Here is a 20,887-nt window from a genome sequence, read left to right as displayed (position 1 = left end):
CCCTACATTTTCCAAAAACTTCCTGGATTGTTTGTGCACTGCTGTATTGCTCTCCCAGCAGATATCAGGGTGATTGAAGTCTCCCATGAGAACCAGGGCCTGCAATCTAATAACTTCTGCGAGTTGCCGGAAGAAAGCCTCGTCCACCTCATCCCCCTGGTCTGGTGGTCTATAGCAGACTCCCACCATGACATCACCCTTGTTGCTCACACTTCTAAACTTAATCCAGAGACTCTCAGGTTTTTCTGCAGTTTCATACTTGAGCTCTGAGCAGTCATACTGCTCCCTTACATACAGTGCAACTCCCCCACCTTTTCTGCCCTTCCTGAACAGCTTATATCCATCCATGAGAGTACTCCAGTCATGTGAGTTATCCCAACAAGTCTCTGTTATTCCAATCACATCATAATTCCTTGACTGTGCCAGGACTTCCAGTTCTCCCTGCTTGTTTCCCAGGCTTCGTGCATTTGTATATAGGCACTTGAGGCACCTGCTGATAGCCCTGATATGACAGGAAAGTACAAAGTTGTCACCTGGCAACTTTTATTAGCTTTCCAAACTTTTGTTTGTTTGTTTTGGGAGTAAATCGGAGTCTCTAAATGAAACATATGGATAGAAAAAGAAACAGTCAGAAATCTAGGTAACTGCTTTTCACTTGAGCATCCTTCTCAAACATCATACGGATAAATTATAGCTTTTTAGAGTACCACTTATAAAAAGTATTCCCAGGTGGAACATAATTAGAATCACTGAGATGTTCTAATCAAGCTGTAATCGTTATTTTAAAAATGAAAACACAAATGAAGTTCTTATAACTTTAAAGCTAAATAGTTGATACCAAAATTCACCTAAGACCAAGTGAGAGATTTCTGAATTGTTGGTCTGTCAGCCTTCAGGAACGCCATCCCATGGATTGGGCCTCATGACAACTGGGGGGATGATAGAGAAATATCTCTAAAAGTTCAGGCCCAGGACAAAGGAGGAGGCAAGAGGAAGCTATTTCTGAGGGGTGGGATGTCTCTGTATCCCCTCTTTCTTCTCATCACTGGTGCTAGGAATACAATTTCTGAGGGCTGAGAGAGAAAATACAGAAATTGCTCAATATACTTGCAATATAGTTAACAATTTCTATATATGCTGTTGTTCAGGCCTGTCCCCCAGTCACTGAGCACTGCCATGCTTGAAGGGGTAGTATAAAAAATTATACTTGTAATATCAAAATGAACATCCCCTTTATTATCCCTCTGCCCACGGCTCTGCTGAGATGGGACAGCTTCAGTGTTTGCTGGTAGCTCCAGCTGTGGCTTCACATGTGGAAGCTGCAGCAAGGATACTCTGAATCAGGGCATAGCTCATTGCCTTAGCCATATCAGTCGAGCACTATTTATCCTTCAGGCAACACTGCTGCCTGTAAGACCCCACCATAGGTAGAGGTTGCAACCTTACAGGTGCCTTGTGACACTACGGAGCATGAGTGAATTCTTTCTCTTTTGGGGCCTTTTGCCAAACTGGTCCATTAGCTAATTAATCCTGATAACATCCCTGTGAGATATGACGTTATTATGAACCACCTTTTACAGTGGGGGATTCTGAGCCGAGAAGGCCCCCATTTTTACCCTTTGATGCCTAGAGTTAGCCATCTAAATCCATATATAGGCTTCTAAATAAAGTGACGTGATTTTCAGAAGGGCTGAGCACCTGCAGCATCCTGAGAGGTTGCATCCCCCTCATCTGTCTTCCGCCTTTTTCCAGTAGCAGTTGGGGCTGCTAAACACCTATGGAAAATCAACCGGTTTTTTTTAGGTGGCTAAATATGGGTTTAGAGCCCTGTTTTTTAGGCACCCAGGTTTGAAACTGCTGGAATAAGTGACTTGCCCAAGATCACCCAGGAAGGCTGTGGTGAAGTTTCAGGCTCCCAGACCCTAATTCAACCACCATTGAAAGTCAATGGGACTGAGGTTCCGGCGTGCGTGAAACACTTTTGAAAATGACACATAGGGTACACCTGTGCTACCTATGCTGTGCTTTAGGGTATCATTTGCAGTTTATGTAGATGTACCACACTAGCTTTAATCTCGCTAGCATGCTAAAAATAGCTCTCTCTCTCTGTGAGTGTGTGTAATTCAGTGCGGACTGTACAAGCCTGCCTAGCTTCCTGGATACATATTCACATTGCTAGCCTGAGCCTCACTGCTATATTTAGTGAACTGACTAGATTTAAACAAGCATGGGTATGTCTACATGAGCTGCAAATTGCATCCTTGGTTGCTGTGTGGATGTGCCCTAAGGCTGCTAAATCATTAAGGTCTTGCAAAGCTGGATGAAGCAGTACCTAAATACAATTAAAAACCTGGCCTTGCCAAGGGTCATGCAAGAAATCTGTGCAGAGCAGGGCATTGACCCCAGGCCTCCAGAGTCAGAGATTAACAATGGACCATTTGTCCTCTCCACTACATCACTAAGCATGTGGTTAAATTCCATTTACATCAATGGGCCCCAATTCTGGTCAGACCACACCTCTCTCTCTCCTTTTATTGCCACTGTTGTTGTAAGTGGCATTTTGAACATGCCTTTGTTTCATGCTATTTTCTCTCTCTCAGCACCACATGGACTTTCTTCTGCTCTTGCCAGGCTTTCTTTTTTCTTTATGCTTTTATCTTCCTTTGAGGTAGGCACATCCCCTGTGATGTCATGGAGATCTTGTTTTTCTGAAAACAGCAAGAATATCTAATCACAGATAAGTTACCTGAACTGTGCAAATAGGGGGAATAAAGTAGGGTTGATCCAAGAAATGGATGAGACGAGGAACAAAGGGCATTTGGAGTCAAACACCTGTTCAGAATTCTAAAGGAGAAATGTCTGTCATTCCATTAAAATGCTTGCAGCTCAGATATGCAAAGTTGTTCCCCTAAGTTTCCTGCCAGAAAAAATATGTTGTCAAATCTATTTCTTGTTGGAGGAGAGTATGGTGTCATAATAGTGTGTGTGTGTGTATAAATGTTGTAGCTTGTCTAGACTATGATTGCCTGTTGCTGGGGTGTGCAGACTGGCATCTTGAAACTGAGTGTCATTTCACAGCACACAGTTTGTCTTAGTACTTCAGATGCAAGACATCCTGGAACAGACTTGTCAAGTTTTCTGCAATTCATTATGCAAACCCTAGACAAATTAAAATAATGTGGATGGGAAAAGGCATTTGTAGTTTAATGAAACTATTTGCCTTTAAAAGAAAAAGAGTCTAAATGATTTTGTGCATCTAACGTAACTTTGGAGATGCAGTTTAATTACAAGGATGCTTTCTAGCTCATGATTGCTGCTGGATAGCCATGGATAAAGGGCCAAACCTATACCTAAAGCTTAGCAGAATGCACCAACAGATTGTTATTTAAAGTGATCAGTTCATCACAGAGATGACCACATATTTCTTCTCCAGGTTTCTGCATTGCTTTGCAATCATTTCAACAGTTATCCTGAAATGAAAAAATAGACCAACCAAACCCAGAACAAACATGTCACCAATTCACTAGCAAGTATATGCTGTTTATAAAGTATGGATGTTACTGCTATTTTTCATTGCTGCTCCTGGGTAATGAAGCAAACCTCTGTTCTTAGTAGACATGGCTACTGGAGATAATTTTGGTAATTATTTAGGCATTATTGGAAACCCAATCCACAAGGTTAAACCATTTTCATTCTTCCATGCAGTTTATTTTCAACTTTGACCAATATTTCCATAAACCAAACCAATGTACGACGTCAGTGCTTCAGTGTAGCGGACAGCATTACAAAGGTGGAGGTGAAATAAGAAAACACTATCCTCCTCTGATTATTTCAGTCTAAATCAAAATTATAGCTCACCAGATACTGTATTTGTAAAGTACTTGCAATACTGCTTTATGGTCTGCTCTTGTCTGATCTCACAAGATGCAGAGCTGGTCTGGAGGAGAAAAGCCTCATGCCTCTGGCATGCCACTGCTCTTCATTCTTAGAACTGTTGTATTCATGCCAGACACATAACCTGTAGGAATTACCACTATCACACATAACATTCCTGTGTGCTTATTGGTATTGGGATGAGCTAGGAATATTGAGGAGTTAAAAAAATGACACAAACATAAAGAGAAAATCTTACCAGAATGTTGGACTGTCTCCTGCATTCACTATGGAGCAGCAGGACACAGATCACCCCCAGTATCTGTTACTTTTGAATTGTTGGCCGCTCTCCACTACCCCAATGTGTTCAGTTAGCAATTACCATTTTCTTTTCTGCCGGTCGGGGAAAATATTGTGGGGAGAGGTGTCATAAATGTTCAAACCCCAAGACAGTTAAATTAAAACATTTAAAACCAACATAGTGATCTAGATAGCTCTTTATATAGGACCAGTCCCTAAGACTAAAATTGGTGGAGTGGTAAATGGATGTGTGCAAACTTTATCAACAATCATTTTTCTCTGTGTCAGATGTCAAAATGGGAGAACATTCAAAAACAACAAAAGATCTCCGTTCTAATGCTTGGTCTATCAGCTAGTCCATCAAGTTTACTTAGTTACAGCTATTTCTGTGGTGCTCATCACCATAGTCCCTAACAGCCTGATTCAGAGAGACACTTAAAGCACATGCTTACCTTTACACATGTGCTTAAGCCCATTCCTTTTCTGCAAAGGATTTAAGCATGTGTTGAGTCCCATTGACTACATTTCTTAATTGCTCTATTGAATAGGAATGGACTTCACATTGAGCATGTGCTTATGTGCTTTGCTGATTCTGGCCCTGAGCCTGGTCTGAGTGTTGTTTTGTATAAACAGCAAAAATGGCTCTACAAATTTCATTACAAGGAATCTTGAAAAAATACAAGACTTTACGCCATATTATATATTTCTGTACCATGAAACATACAGTCGGTAATAAAAGCAGTAGAATGGTATTTCTTGTACTGGTTATTGGAAATTATTTCTACAATAGAGATGTCACAGGCTAAGAGATTTAGAGCTGATGCTGAGTTAGATCTAAACGCCATAAAATTCTGGCTGTTGTCCCTAAACCTAAAAGGAAATATGGTTAGTCCTGGTGAAAATGTAACATAGCCTTTGTTATGCTTGGTTTAGTATTATAGGTAAGAATCAGTTATATTAAAACATATTGGCCTGTTGTAAAGTATTCAAAGATTAAGGTTCACCAACCTCTGAAGCGGACATAGTTGGAACTGACTAGGGATGCCAGTTTCGGTTGGCCGTATTCCTGGAAGTTTCATCAGGACATAATCTTTAGTTAATGATTAATCTTTAATTCCTGGAGACTCCAGGACAGTCCTGGAGGGGTGGCAACCCTAAAACTGACCCACTTTCCTGTATATTTCAGCAGTGTCTCCTTTTTCTGCTTATTGACTATCGATCCTGATGTGCAATGAAATGTGTGAGAAAGACTGAGTGGATTTATTGGGCATGAGACTACATTAGGAACTTCAGCAATCACCTGTTTCTGGGGTATAGTTACTCATAATCTTTGGCACAGTCCAAAAGCACCACGCTCCAAATTAGGCTGATTTTCTTCCCAGCTCTATCAGCAGTGAAGAGAATATTTTCATTACTGGTGTATGTGTGGGGATTTTGTAAAACTGACGCTGTTCTCTTAGCACAGCCCCACATTCCAAAGTATATTCAATTAAACATGCACAATGTATATAGTAATTTACTCCATCCCAATAGCTACATGGTAAAATGACAGATGAACTGATAGAGCCATTTCCTGAACTACGTCAGAGTCTTAATGTGCCACTTTACTTTTTAAAATGAGAAATTATGGCAATTTAAATTGTGCCTATGTCATCAGAACAGTGTTTGATGATGAAGAGCTGAGTACATTTGTCAATAGTTTAACTCAGTTTGTAACTGTATTCCATGTGACGATACATTGTCATCATGAGGCTTAGTCCCATTCTTGACACTTTATACGAATTTACTTCCTTCCTGTCTTGATGGTTTTTGGAAGTGATTCAGTTTCCACAACCGAGTGTCATAGGGTGACAGATTTATGTTACCAATATGCCTGGGGCTTCAGGTGGTCAGGCTGAGGCCGCAGGATCTTTGGTAGAGGAGATGAAGTTTAAAGCTTTATTAACCAAATAACAGCGGTGACTGCTGGGTGCACCCCACATAACTCAGAGGGAGGAAGAAAGCGTGAGTGCCCGAACCCTAACCCACTTTCATACTTACACACACACAACCCAAGGCTGGCCAAGCCTGGGTGTAACGTAAGAAGAGAGGGAAGGGTAGATGAGAGTTCTGCCTTGTGCACAGGTCGTCTAGGGTCCGCTGTAAATCTCCCACTTGCTTCTGCTCTCAGGAGGGTTTTAAGCCCTGGGTTCTTCCGGAATCATTCCATCCAGGGACCCCCCATCCCCCGTGCTCTCTGTACCAGTCTGAAGCCTTCTGTGGCTCCCTTAGCTTCCCCAAAGCACACCGGTTTCAGGGTCGTGAGACTGTTGTGTTCCCACTCGCTTGCCTTTGCAATCTTATTAGTTTTGCAACCCCTTCAGTATTTTCTGGCTTAGTTCTCCTTTCTCAGGGCTGGCTGGGGTTGGGAGACAGGCTTCTGGTGGTTTGGCGGCAGAGAGCTTGTTTGTATGCGCTGGCCTTGGACCGCAGTTTCATTCCTTATCTTTTGGCCTGGCTGGATCGTTGAGTTAACCCATTCCTTTCTCCCTTACTCCCTCTTCAGCCATTGTAACCTGCAACAGAATCTTTCACTCCACCCTCACACTTCAACCCTTCCCAAGATACTTTCCAATGCATATAAAAGCATTAGCAATATACAACACTGGTGCTTACCCAGAGGACGCCAACGAGAGGCTGCTGAATTGGAATTAATTTGCAAACTGGACACCATTAGGCTTGAATAAAGACTGGGAGTGGATGTGTCATTACACAAAGTAAAACTATTTCCCCATGTTTATTCCCCCCCCCCATACACTGTTCCTCACAGGTTCTTGTCAACTGCTGGAAATGGGCCATCTTGATTATCACTACAAAAAGTTTTTTTTCTCTCCTGCTGGCAATAGCTCACCTTAACTGATCACTCTCGTTATAGTGTATATGGTAACACCCATTGTTTCATGTTCTCTGTGTATATAAAATTGTCCTACTGTATTTTCCACTGCATGCATCCAATGAAGTGGGCTGTAGCCCATGAAAGCTTATGCTCAAATAAATTTGTTAGTCTCTAAGGTGCCACGAGTACTCCTTTTCTTTTTACGGAAACAGACTAACATGGCTGTTTTACGGATACAGACTAACATGGCTGCTACTCTGAAACCAATTTTTATTGTGACAATAGTAGCATTTACAGTGACATCAAGAAGATCACTTTAATCTCATCCTCTTTTACAGAAGTCTTATCACAGAATCACACAAGAAAAAGGCCAACATGTGCCATTGCCAGGGAAATGGTATTGAATATAGCAATAACACTATATTATGACATGCAGAGAACAAAATGAGCCAGTCCTGCACACTACTGACAAGGTTTTTCATTTGCAGCCTACAGCTACAGGCCAAAACTTACTAGGCTCCTGAGCTCTGAAATATAGGTGGCCAATGTATGAGCAGGAGTCTGGTTTCACATTCTTATTTGCATACACAACAAAATTAATTGGAACAGGCTTGAGGGGATGGAGTGTCAGACTGGGCTTCACAGGAGAGGTGTGTGTGTGTGTGTGAGAGAAAGAATGCACAGAATGGAAAGGGAACATCACAGAATGAGTGGAGGAGGGTGCTGATATGCTTCAAGATGAGAAGGAAGCTGGAAAGCCCAACAATCAGCAAGCGAATGGGTGAGAACATACTAGAATGGGAAGAGGAGGAAAGAGAAAAGAGACTACAAAATAAATGTCACCTTTTAGCATCATCTACTGTCAGAACAACTGAGTTTAAAGCCACAATTTTAATTTGATTTGTTCGACATTGGCATACAAACTTTGTTCGGGTTCCATCTGGCTACAGCTGAGAACTGTGTTTACAGTAAACAGAGTTTTTAAATGTGACACATACTACAGTACAGCTAGTGCTGTGGGGGTGGGCGTGGGGGGTGGAATGACAGATGTCCTTCCCACAGATTACGCCCTTAAATCAATTTAACAAAGGGATTCAAACCAACTAGTGAGGAGTTGATCAAAGTGATGGTGACCTGAATAGCTGAAGGAGGAATGGTTTATTCTGCAATGGGTGCTCAAATGGCTAAATATGACTGAATGACCTCAGAATGTTTTCGAGCCACTTGCTCTAGCTGTTGTAATTTAAAAAGAGTTTTGAACATGGGTTCTTTCTACAAGGATTGGATATCGCATACATCTATCTTTATCTGTGATGACTATATCCCAAAGTGAAGGACTTTCTATACCCATATAAGCAGCTGCTCTAATAAGTGCTTTCACCCTTTATGGAGAAGGCCAGGTAACTATCACTGCACACCCCTAGTGGTTCTATCTATGGGGAACAGCTTTAAATTCCAATCAAGGCTCCATGGGCTCTAAGGCTATGTCTACACTACGACTTATGTAGGTATAACTTATGTCCTGAAGTGGTGTGAAAAAATACACCCCTGAGTGACATAAATTACACCAACATAGCACTGTCCACATCAGCACTTATGTTGGCAGGAGATACACCTCTCGTTGGGGGTGGAGTAATTATGTCAACTGGAGATCTCTCTCCCATCAGCAGAGATGACTACATGAGAGATCTTACAGTGGCACAGCTGCATCAGTACAGATGTGTCACTAAGCTCTCTAGTGTCGACATGGCCTATCAGTGGTTCTCAAATGCAGCCACCATGACCGCATATGGCCACCAGGGGCTTTTCTTGTGCCCACAGCCTCCTGGGTTGTGATGGGTTGGGGTGGGGGGCTCTGACCCTTCCTGTTGCTCCTGAATGCACCCCTTGCTGTTGGTTGCTGGGGCTCCCAAGAGGGATTGCGCCCCCCCTGGAGACACCTGGGGCACAACACTGGAGGAGCTGGCAGCTGGTGAGTTCCCCACCTTCTCAGAGGCAGTGGGGTTCAGGCTTTGGGCTTCAGCCCTGTGGTAGCCAGGTAGTAGGCTTTGGCCATGGGGCTTTGGGTGCCAGCCCTGGGCTTTGGCTGCATGGAAAAATCATGGAGCAGGTCCTCAAAGAATCAATCCTGATGCACTTGCATGAGAGGAAAGTGATCAGGAGCAGCCAGCATGGATTCACCAAGGGAAGATCATGCCTGACTAATCTAATCGCCTTTTATGATGAGATTACTGGTTCTGTGGATGAAGGGAAAGCAGTGGATGTATTGTTTCTTGACTTTAGCAAAGCTTTTGACACGGTCTCCCACAGTATTCTTGTCAGCAAGTTAAGGAAGTATGGGCTGGATGAATGCACTATAAGGTGGGTAGAAAGCTGGCTAGATTGTCGGGCTCAATGGGTAGTGATCAATGGCTCCATGTCTAGTTGGCAGCCGGTATCAAGTGGAGTGCCCCAAGGGTCGGTCCTGGGGCCGGTTTTGTTCAATATCTTCATAAATGATCTGGAGGATGGTGTGGATTGCACTCTCAGCAAATTTGCGGATGATACTAAACTGGGAGGAGTGGTAGATACGCTGGAGGGCAGGGATAGGATACAGAAGGACCTAGACAAATTGGAGGATTGGGCCAAAAGAAATCTGATGAGGTTCAATAAGGATAAGTGCAGGGTCCTGCACTTAGGATGGAAGAATCCAATGCACCGCTACAGACTAGGGACCGAATGGCTAGGCAGCAGTTCTGCGGAAAAGGACCTAGAGGTGACAGTGGACGAGAAGCTGGATATGAGTCAGCAGTGTGCCCTTGTTGCCAAGATGGCCAATGGCATTTTGGGATGTATAAGTAGGGGCATAGCGAGCAGATCGAGGGACGTGATCGTTCCCCTCTATTTGACACTGGTGAGGCCTCATCTGGAGTACTGTGTCCAGTTTTGGTCCCCACACTACAAGAAGGATGTGGATAAATTGGAGAGAGTCCAGCGAAGGGCAACAAAAATGATTAGGGGTCTAGAACACATGACTTATGAGGAGAGGCTGAGGGAGCTGGGATTGTTTAGCCTGCAGAAGAGAAGAATGAGGGGGGATTTGATAGCTGCTTTCAACTACCTGAAAGGGGGTTCCAAAGAGGATGGCTCTAGACTGTTCTCAATGGTAGCAGATGACAGAACGAGGAGTAATGGTCTCAAGTTGCAGTGGGGGAGGTTTAGATTGGATATTAGGAAAAACTTTTTCACTAAGAGGGTGGTGAAACACTGGAATGCGTTACCTAGGGAGGTGGTGGAATCTCCTTCCTTAGAGGTTTTTAAGGTCAGGCTTGACAAAGCCCTGGCTGGGATGATTTAACTGGGAATTGGTCCTGCTTCGAGCAGGGGGTTGGACTAGATGACCTTCTGGGGTCTCTTCCAACCCTGATATTCTATGATTCTACGATTCCAGCTACATGACTTTGGGCTCCATCCCTCAGATGTGGGGGTTCAGGCTCCAGCCCCCTGCTGCCTCCCCTGGCCGCCGACCCTCATTGCCCCTGGCCCCTGCTGCCCACCCCTCAATCCCCCATCCAGGGCTTAATTTGTCCCCAGGCTTGCGGGGGCTGAGTAAGTCTGCTATGAAAAGTGATACATGTATGTTTGTTAAAATCACTTTTCACAACAGACTTAGTAGCTAGCAACAAATACACTACATGATTTGGATGTGTGTATGGGCCTTTTTATTTGTTTTTCCTAAAGTTAATTAAATATTTTAGGGAAAAGCGTGAGAGCAGCCACCAGCAAGAGTTGGTGGCTGCACTCTGAGGCCAACAAATAATTTGTCCTGAGAACCCTTGGATGAAAGCCCATCAGCCACTGCGCCATGGGACCTGAATTACACTGAGCAGTGACCTCAACATGAAATGCCCCCGCCTCACTGCCTCCTGCAAAAGATAAAAACTACTACATAAAAACTGAAATGAGACCTGGACAGGAAGAAAAAAAGGGGAAGAGAGTAATGTGGTCCAGTAACTCACAATTTTTAGTATACAGCCATAAATCTAGCTTTTTAATGGTGTGACATGAGGGTCACAGTTGGCTAGTCTAGGGAGCTACCCATAGGATTTGAAAGAATTTGTGAGGGTGGAGCTAGATGTGAAGAAGAAAAAAAAAGCTGTAGTAGCCAAATAGCTTGGAGATGTCTAGTATGAATGTCTTTTCTAAACATTTTGAATTCTGCATATGAAATAGAATGGCGCAGTACTATTTAATTAGTATGCATAACACAACTCATCATCCACTGAAAGAGTTCATGTTTCTGCAAAATTCAGTGACACAGAATCTAAGAACCCAAATTCATCCTTAGTTTGACCCGGGTGAAGTCAAGAGTATAAGCCCATCGAAGAAACTGGTCCTAGGTACAGTCTTGAAACTGGACATCTGTAAACCTTTTGGAATGCTAGAGAAATTTCCACATGAGGGTAAGCGACTTTTCTTGATTCCTTGTGCTCTATTAAAAATAATACCTCTTTTCTTTTTGATCCAATCCTTTCAGCAAAGTTATTGCCTTCTTGTTGACTGGTTTTTTTAATTGAAAAATAGGGGGACAGACACGTGGTACTGGGAGAACAAGTCCGATACAATATGAATATTTTTAGTGCAAAATTTTATTTCAGTTAAAACAGATAAACTGTAATGGTAGTGATTATCATTTATCATATGAAAACCACAAACTTTTCATGTTAAAAAGAAAGAAATACTAGATGGATTTTGGAATAATACCTGGAAAAGAGAAAAAACTGCATTTTCTGGGTAACAAAACATCGACTTAGAAAAATGTTGAATAATTCTTTTCATCATTAAAAATAAATTCTCTTTCCTAAACAATGGGTAGAGTTAACTTTTCAGGCAGTTACTTTTTTTTCCCTGCACTTTTTCCTTGCTTTTTTTTCTGTGCATCTGGACTTTTCTTCTCTTGCTCTGCTCGAATGGCTGCTTCTTCAGTGGCTAGTGCTTCTTGTTTTTTGAGTTCAGCCTCTAGTAGCTTACTTCTGTATGCTTCCCGAGCACTGAGAACCTTGCCTCGTGCTTCATCTAAGGATGCCTATCCAAAAACAAATCCCCCCCCAAACAAATGAGCATGCATATATATATAATAAGGTTGTGTACCCTGACATTTATGTTTCTTGCTCCTGATCTTCTAGTTTCTCTCTTACTTGTTAATGCATATGCATTGTCTATAGTCCTGTGACAGAGTTGCTCAGTGATTACAAACAGGTGATCTTTTACATCATGAAGAAGAGGAAATAGTTTACAACAATCTTCTTTTTAAAAGCATTTCTAGTACCATAAGCAATTAGTGTGGATAGAGGACTATCCACACTATCAGAAGTGACTATGGGACCTAAATATCATTGCAAGTCAAGCTCCTAAGAGCCTTTGTCACTTTTGAAAATGAGATTTAGGCACTCCTGAAAATTTTATGCTAAGTCCCATTTTCAAAAGTGACTAAGCCGTCCAAGTCCCTCTGACCTTCAATGAGACGTAGGCCCCAAACTCACTTTTGAAATTTTCCCCCTTAACCTCTCCATGCTTCAGATTCCCCATCTGTAAAACAGGAATAATGATACTTAGCTATCCTTGTGCTCTGAGATCTATGGATGAAAACACTTTAAGTGCTGATTAGTGTGGCCAAGATGTTCAGAAGTGACTGAAGATTTTGAGTGCTGAACAACAACCCTCTAAAAATCAAGCCCCTTTAAGATGTTCCAAGTTGGGCACCTTAAAATTAAGGCACCTAAAAACACTAGTAAATTCTGAAAATCATTGTGTGTGCTTTATTAAGGACCAAGTCCTACAAGCTCCCTTCACCCGTTGCAGGCCTGTAATCCGTCAGTTTATTTTATATACCTATTTATGTATTGTGCATCATTCAGTATGGCATATGGGAGCTTTTATGAAGGAGAAAGTTAAAGTGACTGCAATAAATCAATCCATCTTATTGGAAGGATACTTTCACTGGCTCTAATCCAACTCTAAAAGATCAGGACTGGGGTCATTTGATTCATGGTGATTAATGCGTCTCTGTGGCTTGCTTGTCAAAAATCATATTGCTCTTATTGACTCTTAAAGCTTAAGTCAATTTTGTTAAGGTATCTTTACCCACTTCATCTATTAAATAGATCCCAACCTTGACATACTACACTAATGTTGTACCTTCTGCTGAGTGTATTATTTGTAGCTGTGGTTCATCAAGACTTAAGAACTCTAATAGCTTGCTAGCTGGCCTTATGCAGATTTCAGGAAGACTGCAACATACCAATATTGTCTCGTTCAACTGAAAACATCAGCAGTGATTATTTTTTTTGACAATCCAGTTTTTTATTTTGTACTAAGTTTCCTCTCCTTACTGAAAAAAAGCTACATAGCTCTGCATCAAAAACAGGCCAAACTGGAAATGCCAGATCTAGGACATACATACAGGTATGTACCAAACACTCCGCTTACTCTCACTTTGCACCATCCTGCTACGTTATTTACAAAGTAGTGTCCCTAGAATGTAGTACCTCAAGAAATGTATTCTAGAGTATCACCTCTACAATGTTGTGTGACACTCCTATTTTTCTGGGAACCTTGTGCTTTAACCATGGCTGAAGTGAAATTTCAGGCTCATTTACTCTAATGAAGTGTACTTATTATAGAAGGCCAAATGGGTGTGTGTGCATAGGTGGCTGAAATCACAGAAAACCTATCTATGGACTTACTTGTAGATGCTCATACATTTCAAGCATATTTTGCTTCAATAATGTGCGAGCATTTTGGTCTTTTTCTCTTTGTTCCAGAACCAGCTGCCGAAGCTCCCTAAAATGATTTATTTCTTCTGCTTTACGCAGCTCCTGCTGTTGAATGATAGACTCATTTCTTAGCACAGGCTCAGGCACTGTTTTTCTGTAGGAAATACAAACATTATTTGTCTCACTTCAAAGGCAGATTAGAACAGTTTTTACATGACTGATCGCCTGTATGCAATATATCTAGTTGTACAATTCAATGTTATATCATGATTCTAAGTATGGTTAAGGAGCCACTTTTATTCTCACCCATTGTTTACCGATTATCATAACTGGAAAAATGATTCTTTTGGCCAAAATTTCTCATGCTTGATCCTTTGTTTTAAAATTTTGGTAAAATTGTGCTCATCCCTATTTTAGTTATTGGATGGGAATTCAGGTGTTTCTCACAAAACAGGGACATTTTCAGATCTTTTTCATATTGCAATAACTCAACACAATTTTGAAATGGTATGTGCTCAGTGAGTACCTGTAAGCGTTTTGATGATGTTAATAAAAATTGATTGAGAAATAAAGATGCTATAAACTATTGAAGACATAACATAAAATCCTAGAAAGTGTCAAGCATGTGACAAGATATTGGGTCAAATTGTCTGCTGTCTTAATTTCATTCTCTTCAGTATCATACCAGTTTCCTTCCCAATTAAAGCACTGATTCAGGAAATTGTCCTTATGCAGGACAGCACTTCAATATGTGCTTATCTTTAAGCAAGTGTGTGACATTGCACTTCATATGATTTTATGAAAATATGCTAATGAGTGTGAATATAATGTAACTGGAATATGCTTCAAGCAAAAGGTCTCTTGTAAGGTATCATTATAAAGCTTATAATCTACTGAGTGTGTTCATCCCATTTGTATGCATGTATCATTCTTGTATCTGAAACTAGGAATATAAAATATAACTCTGAGGTCCTATTGTAGTTATGCAAAGCGTGGGCCATTAATGGTGGTTTAGAATCTTGATGGCTCCCATCAACCAGGACAATTGACCGTAGATGGCTCTGTTTACTTGCAAGCCTTCCTGTGAGTCAGGCCAGGAAGAATGAAGGCTTGGGGGTCTCACAGGATATGTGACCATGTTCCCTGGTACTGGAATCCATCTTAAACCTGGTGCTTTTCCATTTGGAAGGAGGGGTGGGGACCCATAGAGACAAAATATTCCTGCCTTGTGCCAAAGCTATAAAAGGGGGTTGAAGAGAACAAAGGAGGTTCCAGTCATGAGAAATCCCCTAGTTACCACCTGAGCTGGAACTAACAAGGATTGTAACAGGGGAAAGGATTGGGCCCAGACTAGGAAGGAATCTAGTGTTTGAAAGAAGCTTATTGGAACATTTTTCAGGGTGAGATTTCATCTGTAATCAGTTTCTTAAATGTATTAGGCTTAGACTTGCATGTTTTGCTTTATTTTACTTGGTGACTTGCTTTGTTCTGTCTGTTATTACTTGGAACCACTTAAATTCTACTTTTTATACTTAATAAAATCACTTTTTGCTTATTAATTAATCCAGAGTAAGTAATTAATACCTGGGGGAGTAAACAGCTCTGCATATCTCTCTATCAGTGTTAGAGAGGACAGACAATTTTTGAGTTTACCCTGTATAAACTTTATACAGAGTAAAATGGATTTATTTGGGGTTTGGATCCCACTGGGAACTGGGTATCTGGGTGCTAGAGACAGGAGCACTTCTTAAGCTGTTTTCAGTTAAGTCTGCAGCTTTTGGTGGACGTGGTTTGGACCTGGGTCTGTGTTTGCAGCAGGCTAGCGTGTCTGGCTCAACAAGACAGGGTACTGAAGTCCCAAGCTGGCAGGGACAACGGCTCAGAGATAGTCTCGGCACATCAGGTGACAGTCCCAAGGGGATCTCTGTGACCCAACCTGTCACAATGTGCTTAAGTTCCATTGAAGTCAATGATGTGCTTAATTGCTGGCCTGAACAGGAACGGACTTAAAACATGCTTCAGTGAACTGGGGCCTAAGTGTGTCTATATCTAGATAGCTGCACATTAACACGCAGTAAAACGTGTTTATTCCAGTGATTAGACATATTTCTTTAAATGTATCATTTACATTACATTGCATTAAATGTAGTACTTGAATCTTGCATCACACACTGACATACTGGAAGTGCACTAAGTATGATTATTTTAATGTCTGATCATTGAAACTAACACATATTAAAATAAATTTCCCAGCATGTGCATTGTCTGGATTCCACCTATTTAATTCTCATGTCACACATTGTGCTATTGTTCAATTCCTGTTTTATTTATTTTTATACAAAGAAAATTAATTGCACTTAGCTATAATAAGGCATAGATTTTAAACACACAAAAGTCAGGTATCAAGCCGAATTCTGATATCACTTATACCTCTATTGAAAAAACTATTGACTTCAGCTGAATTACTTCAGTTTCATAACATGAAAGTGAGCTCAGAATGCGATTGTGGTTTCTACAGCTACTGTGACAGGCATATAAAGGCTAATACCATATACAGTAATTCAAAGTACTGTAGTCTATACTGTATGCACCCAGGGATGAGTTAGAGTTGTGGAAACAATATAATGCATTTCTAACTCTTCTATTTGTAAATTCTTACTGTAAATACTGCATTAACATATTTTTTAGCATTTAATTACATTTGCTCCAATTTACCTAATGTAGGGGGTTAGGTCTAGAGGTTCCCATTCCTTTTGCAGAGCCTGTATGCTTGTGTCAGTGCCTGCTGGTGATGCTGTTATTTCAGGCACAGGAGAAACTGCATCTGCAATAAAATAGATTAAACTGGTTACTTTGTTTTGCCATGAAAATTTTCCTCTCCTTCTTCATAAAGTTCTATCCTCTTCTGGCTCAGCAGCACACATTATTACAAGCTGAGCAGGAGAACAACTAACATTTAGCTACTGCTATTTCTTGTGTTATCACTACAGAATCCTAGAAGATGGAAAGTATTGTACATCTGTCAAGGAACATTTTTAAACCTTCACAATATCTATTTTATATATAAACTTAGTTAAACCCATATTGCTCACAAACTATTATGGCCACTTTCAGCCATTTCCAAGTTATTCATCTCCCGAAAGGATCCGAGAGCAAAGTATCAGCCCCAAAGGCAAAAGTGTGAGATAGTTATGAGTATGTGAAATTAAGCGCTTATTACAGAAACAATTTTTCAACCTTTATTATGTCTGGTGTCGGGAGAATGCTATGATACTGTAAGTGCTGACAGACCTAAAGCAAAACCCCAGGTCCAAAGTCCTCTGAGCTTTGCGGGGGAAAGGAGAGTTGAATCCTAAATCAGAATTCAGTTTTTGACCCCATCTTCATAACAGACCAGATTAAAATCTTAGACTCATGTGCCCCCAGACTCTGGTTTGTTTGAATTTTTGATCCAAATGTTACAGCTCTGTTTCATCTCTAAATTATGTAGCATTTGAAATTTTGTATGAAATTAGTAGTTCTACCTCTTAGGTCAACACAGCCCAGAGACCCACTTCCAACGTGTCCATCTGGAGGATAAACAGTTTTGAAAAATTATGGTTGAAGAGAACTGGCATCTGGGTTAGCGATTTCTTCAAAGTGCTGAAGGCCTTGTCACTTTCCTCTGTCCCTTGCACCTTTCTGCGGCGGGTGCTTTTTACCAGGTCAGTAAGGGCAGCAGCTACCGTGGTGAAGCCAGGCACAGCCTATAATAGCCAGCAAGGTCTAGGAAATGTGGTACTTGCTTCTAGGTTGATGGGGTCAGGCAATGGGTCAATACATGGACTCTATCCACCGGGGATGTAGCCGGTCCTGTCCCATAGTGTACCCAAGGTATGTTACTTCTCTCTGTCCCAGGTGGTATTTGGCAGGATTTGACTTCTTGAGGGCCTGCATAATCGCAGTGATGTGCTGTAGGTGATCTTCCTAGCTGCAGCTATAGATGGCTATGTCATCAATACAGACAGCTGCATAATGGCAGCAGGGATGCAGCACCTTGTCTATCAGTCACTAAAAGGCGGCGGCTGCTCCACACAGGCCAAAGGGCACGGTCACAAACTGATAGAGGCTGAAGGGAGTAGGGAAGGCTGTCTTTTCCCAGGATGCCTTTGTCCGGGGGATTTGCCAGTACCCCTTGGTCAAATCAAACATGGTACTCGGAGTTCCCAGTCTCTGTAGTAGCTCATCCACCTGAGGCATCAGATACATGTTGATTCTTGATATAGCATCGATCTTTCTAAAGTCTGTGTAGAATCTTGTTGAGCTATCAGATTTTGGCACTAGCACAAAAAGATTCCTCCACTCACTGTGGGATTCCTCGATGACCCCCAGGTTTAGCATAGCCAGGGGTGCTTCCCACATCTTCAGCAGGGCTTGATGATTCTCTGTCTGGGCATCATTGCAATGTGATGTTGGGTTAAGGGAGTCCTCCCTGGGAGGGCAAAAAACACCATGGGGAAGGCCTGAGTCAGTTGTAGTGTTTGGGCTTACTGCCTCCAGTCGATCTCTGACCGCTCTGGCACAGGGATTTGGTCCGGAGATGTAATGGCTTGAGGCCCCACTTCTGGTTCTGGGGCATACAGGGCCATCAGATGTGATACATTTGTATGTTCTTCCATCTCACAGGCTGATGGATGTTATAGTCCATTGGTCTTACCTTTCTTACTACTTCAGATGGCCCCCGTCACTGGGCCAATAGTTTTGATTCAGATGTCAGGAGTAACACCACCACCCTGTCTCCTCGTTTGAATGTTCACATTGTACCCCCTTGTTGTAGGTACATTTCTGGGTTTGTTGGGCCTTCAACAGGTTTTCTTTGGCAAATCCCACTAGTGTTTTCAGGTGTACTCGTAGTTGGAGCACATACTGCACTGAGCCCATGACCAGAGACTCCTGTTCTTCCCATGCTCCCCAAAGGAGGGCCAAAATTCCTTGGGGTTGCCTCCTATACAGAAGATCAAAGGGCGAGAACCCCAAGGAGGCTTGTGCGATCTCTGGTACAGCAAATAGCAATGATGGTAGCAGCTGGTCCCAGTGCCAAGGGTCTGCGTCAATGAATTTGCTCAACATGGCTTTCAGTTTCCCACTGAACAGCTCCACCAGCCCATCTATTGGCAGATGGTAGACAGAAATCCTGAGGGCTTTGATCTTCAGCAGTTTGCACAATTCCTGCATCAGTTCAGACGAGAAGCTGGATCCCTTGTCTGTCAATGTTTGCCTTCATATTCTGATCTTCATGAGTTCATTCGCTATGGTGGGTGCATTAGTTGTGTGTAGCGGGTTGGCTTCAGGGTACTACATGGCACATTCTACTATCACTAATATATAATGGTGGCCTTGTTCGTTCTTCTGAAGGGTGCCCACAAAATCCATTCCTACCCATTTGAAGGGTACACCCGCCATGGGGAGCAGATTAGGGAGGTCTTTGGCATCCCTTAGGGCCTTGTCAGCTAGCATTTGGGGCACAAGGCACTGAAGTTATGCACCTCTTTGTGGATGCCTGGCCAGAAGACTCTAAGGGCCACCCTCTCCAGTGTCTTTTCTCTCCCTAAGTGTGGTAACCTCCAGCAGAACTTCTTGGGTACCAGTAGCCATCACTTGCGGGGGAGGGGGAGGGGACTTGGGGGTCTCTCATGACTCAGTAAAGCTGCTTGTTCCAGAGTTCGAAGTGGGGGCCACTGCTTTGCCCATTGAGTTTCGCCTTCCTCCCCATCAGAGATGGCCACCTGCTCCCAGGTGTGGCTTAGTGTCTAGTCCTCTTGTTGTTCCCACACAAAGTCCTCATCTTCTGGTAAGCCAATCATGACTTACTTCCTTGTCCCTAGAGCTAGCAGGCTGCTGAGTTGGTGTCCCTGGCTATCCAGAGGAGCCCTCCTCCAGGGTCTTCTGCCATATCTTGACCCATAAGCCTGCTCATTTTCAGCTCTGGGTTGCTTTCTGTGGGGGATTCCTGCTCCAGTGCTTGAGGAGCTCCCTAATCCACTTCCAGGCTTGCCCTAAAAGGATCAAGTAGGTCAGGGTGGCTGCCAGGCTGACTCGGCAAGTCTCCATGTGACCTCCTACCCTCAGCAGCATGTTTGTCACAGGGTAGAGTCGGAGCATCTAGCATATTGGGAGACTCTATCATGGTTGCCCGTACAATGGTTTGGCTAAACCTAGAGACTACCAGGCCCATCTCTTCAGCTCTTTGACCAATACCTGCAAGCAGCATTTTGGCTGGGCCCCACTTACAATCTTTCGTGCCTGCCATCCATGCCTGGCCATAGCTACAATCCATAAAGGAACACTCCTGCCTAACATGCCCTTCCTGTGCACACTCGAAGCAGCTCCCCTTCGGGGTCAGAGGCGGCTGGTTCCCTTCTGGGGCCGTAGGGTCTCCAAGTGGGGCATACCCCTTTCCTTGGCAATCCTGGTCCCCTCACTGCTCCACCTTGGTCATGTCCTCTGGGTGGGAGCAATCCAAAGGGGGGCAGCTGGCTCAGCCACCTTCAGCCTCCTCTCCTAGCATGGTCCTTGCTAGGGTTCGGTGTCCTGGTTCTGGGGGCCCCTGTCCTCGATGTCGGTGAGACTGGACTATTGGCCAGCACGTAGTTATCCATCGGGGTCATGGCTTCCACCAGGGTGATGTTAACCACACCACTGTATAAACCCTACACTGTGGTATTTGCTGTATTCCTTTTACTTTGACTATGAAATGCTGCAAAAGTTGTGGCAAATTTGACTACAAGTACTTGGGTAAATTTCAAGATGTAATGGTGCTCACTATAGTTTGTTTCTATGAAAGTATCTGGTTCCTTTATTTAATACAGCAACCAACAAGAGGCTTTTAAAGATATTATTGGAATTTTCTCCCCAGCAACAAGAAAGATAGTGCTTGAGCATTAAAAGATTTTACTCCTAGGCTGGAAGCTTTTGTGTCAGTATTTGCAGATAACTGTAGCTGTTTCAAATTAATTTTTAAAAAGAGTTTTGAAATGCTTCATATGAAAAGCTAAATGTGCATTCATTCTGTTAAAAAAAATTGCTCTCCCCTGCTGGATGATCC

At 42.6% G+C, this 20,887-nt stretch overlaps 1 protein-coding gene across 1 annotated transcript in view; it reads right to left on the bottom strand.

Moving 5' to 3' along the window:
- Positions 1 to 11,801: 11,801 nt before the first annotated feature.
- ADGB (androglobin) overlaps positions 11,802 to 20,887 on the bottom strand; it is a 222,396-nt gene continuing 213,310 nt past the window's right edge. The window contains exons 33-35 of the mRNA XM_084623349.1: positions 16,519 to 16,627; positions 13,774 to 13,957; positions 11,802 to 12,113 (exon numbers count right to left, since the gene is read on the bottom strand). Of these exons, the coding sequence (XP_084479475.1) occupies positions 11,922 to 12,113; positions 13,774 to 13,957; positions 16,519 to 16,627 (485 nt within the window). The 3' untranslated portion in view covers positions 11,802 to 11,921. The remainder of the gene's footprint in view (positions 12,114 to 13,773; positions 13,958 to 16,518; positions 16,628 to 20,887) is intronic.

This window comes from Lepidochelys olivacea, assembly GCF_965140295.1.
Source record: "Lepidochelys olivacea isolate rLepOli2 genome assembly, chromosome: 3".
In the NCBI taxonomy this organism is placed as follows: domain Eukaryota; kingdom Metazoa; phylum Chordata; order Testudines; family Cheloniidae; genus Lepidochelys; species Lepidochelys olivacea.
This window is presented reverse-complemented; position numbering and strand designations above follow the sequence as displayed.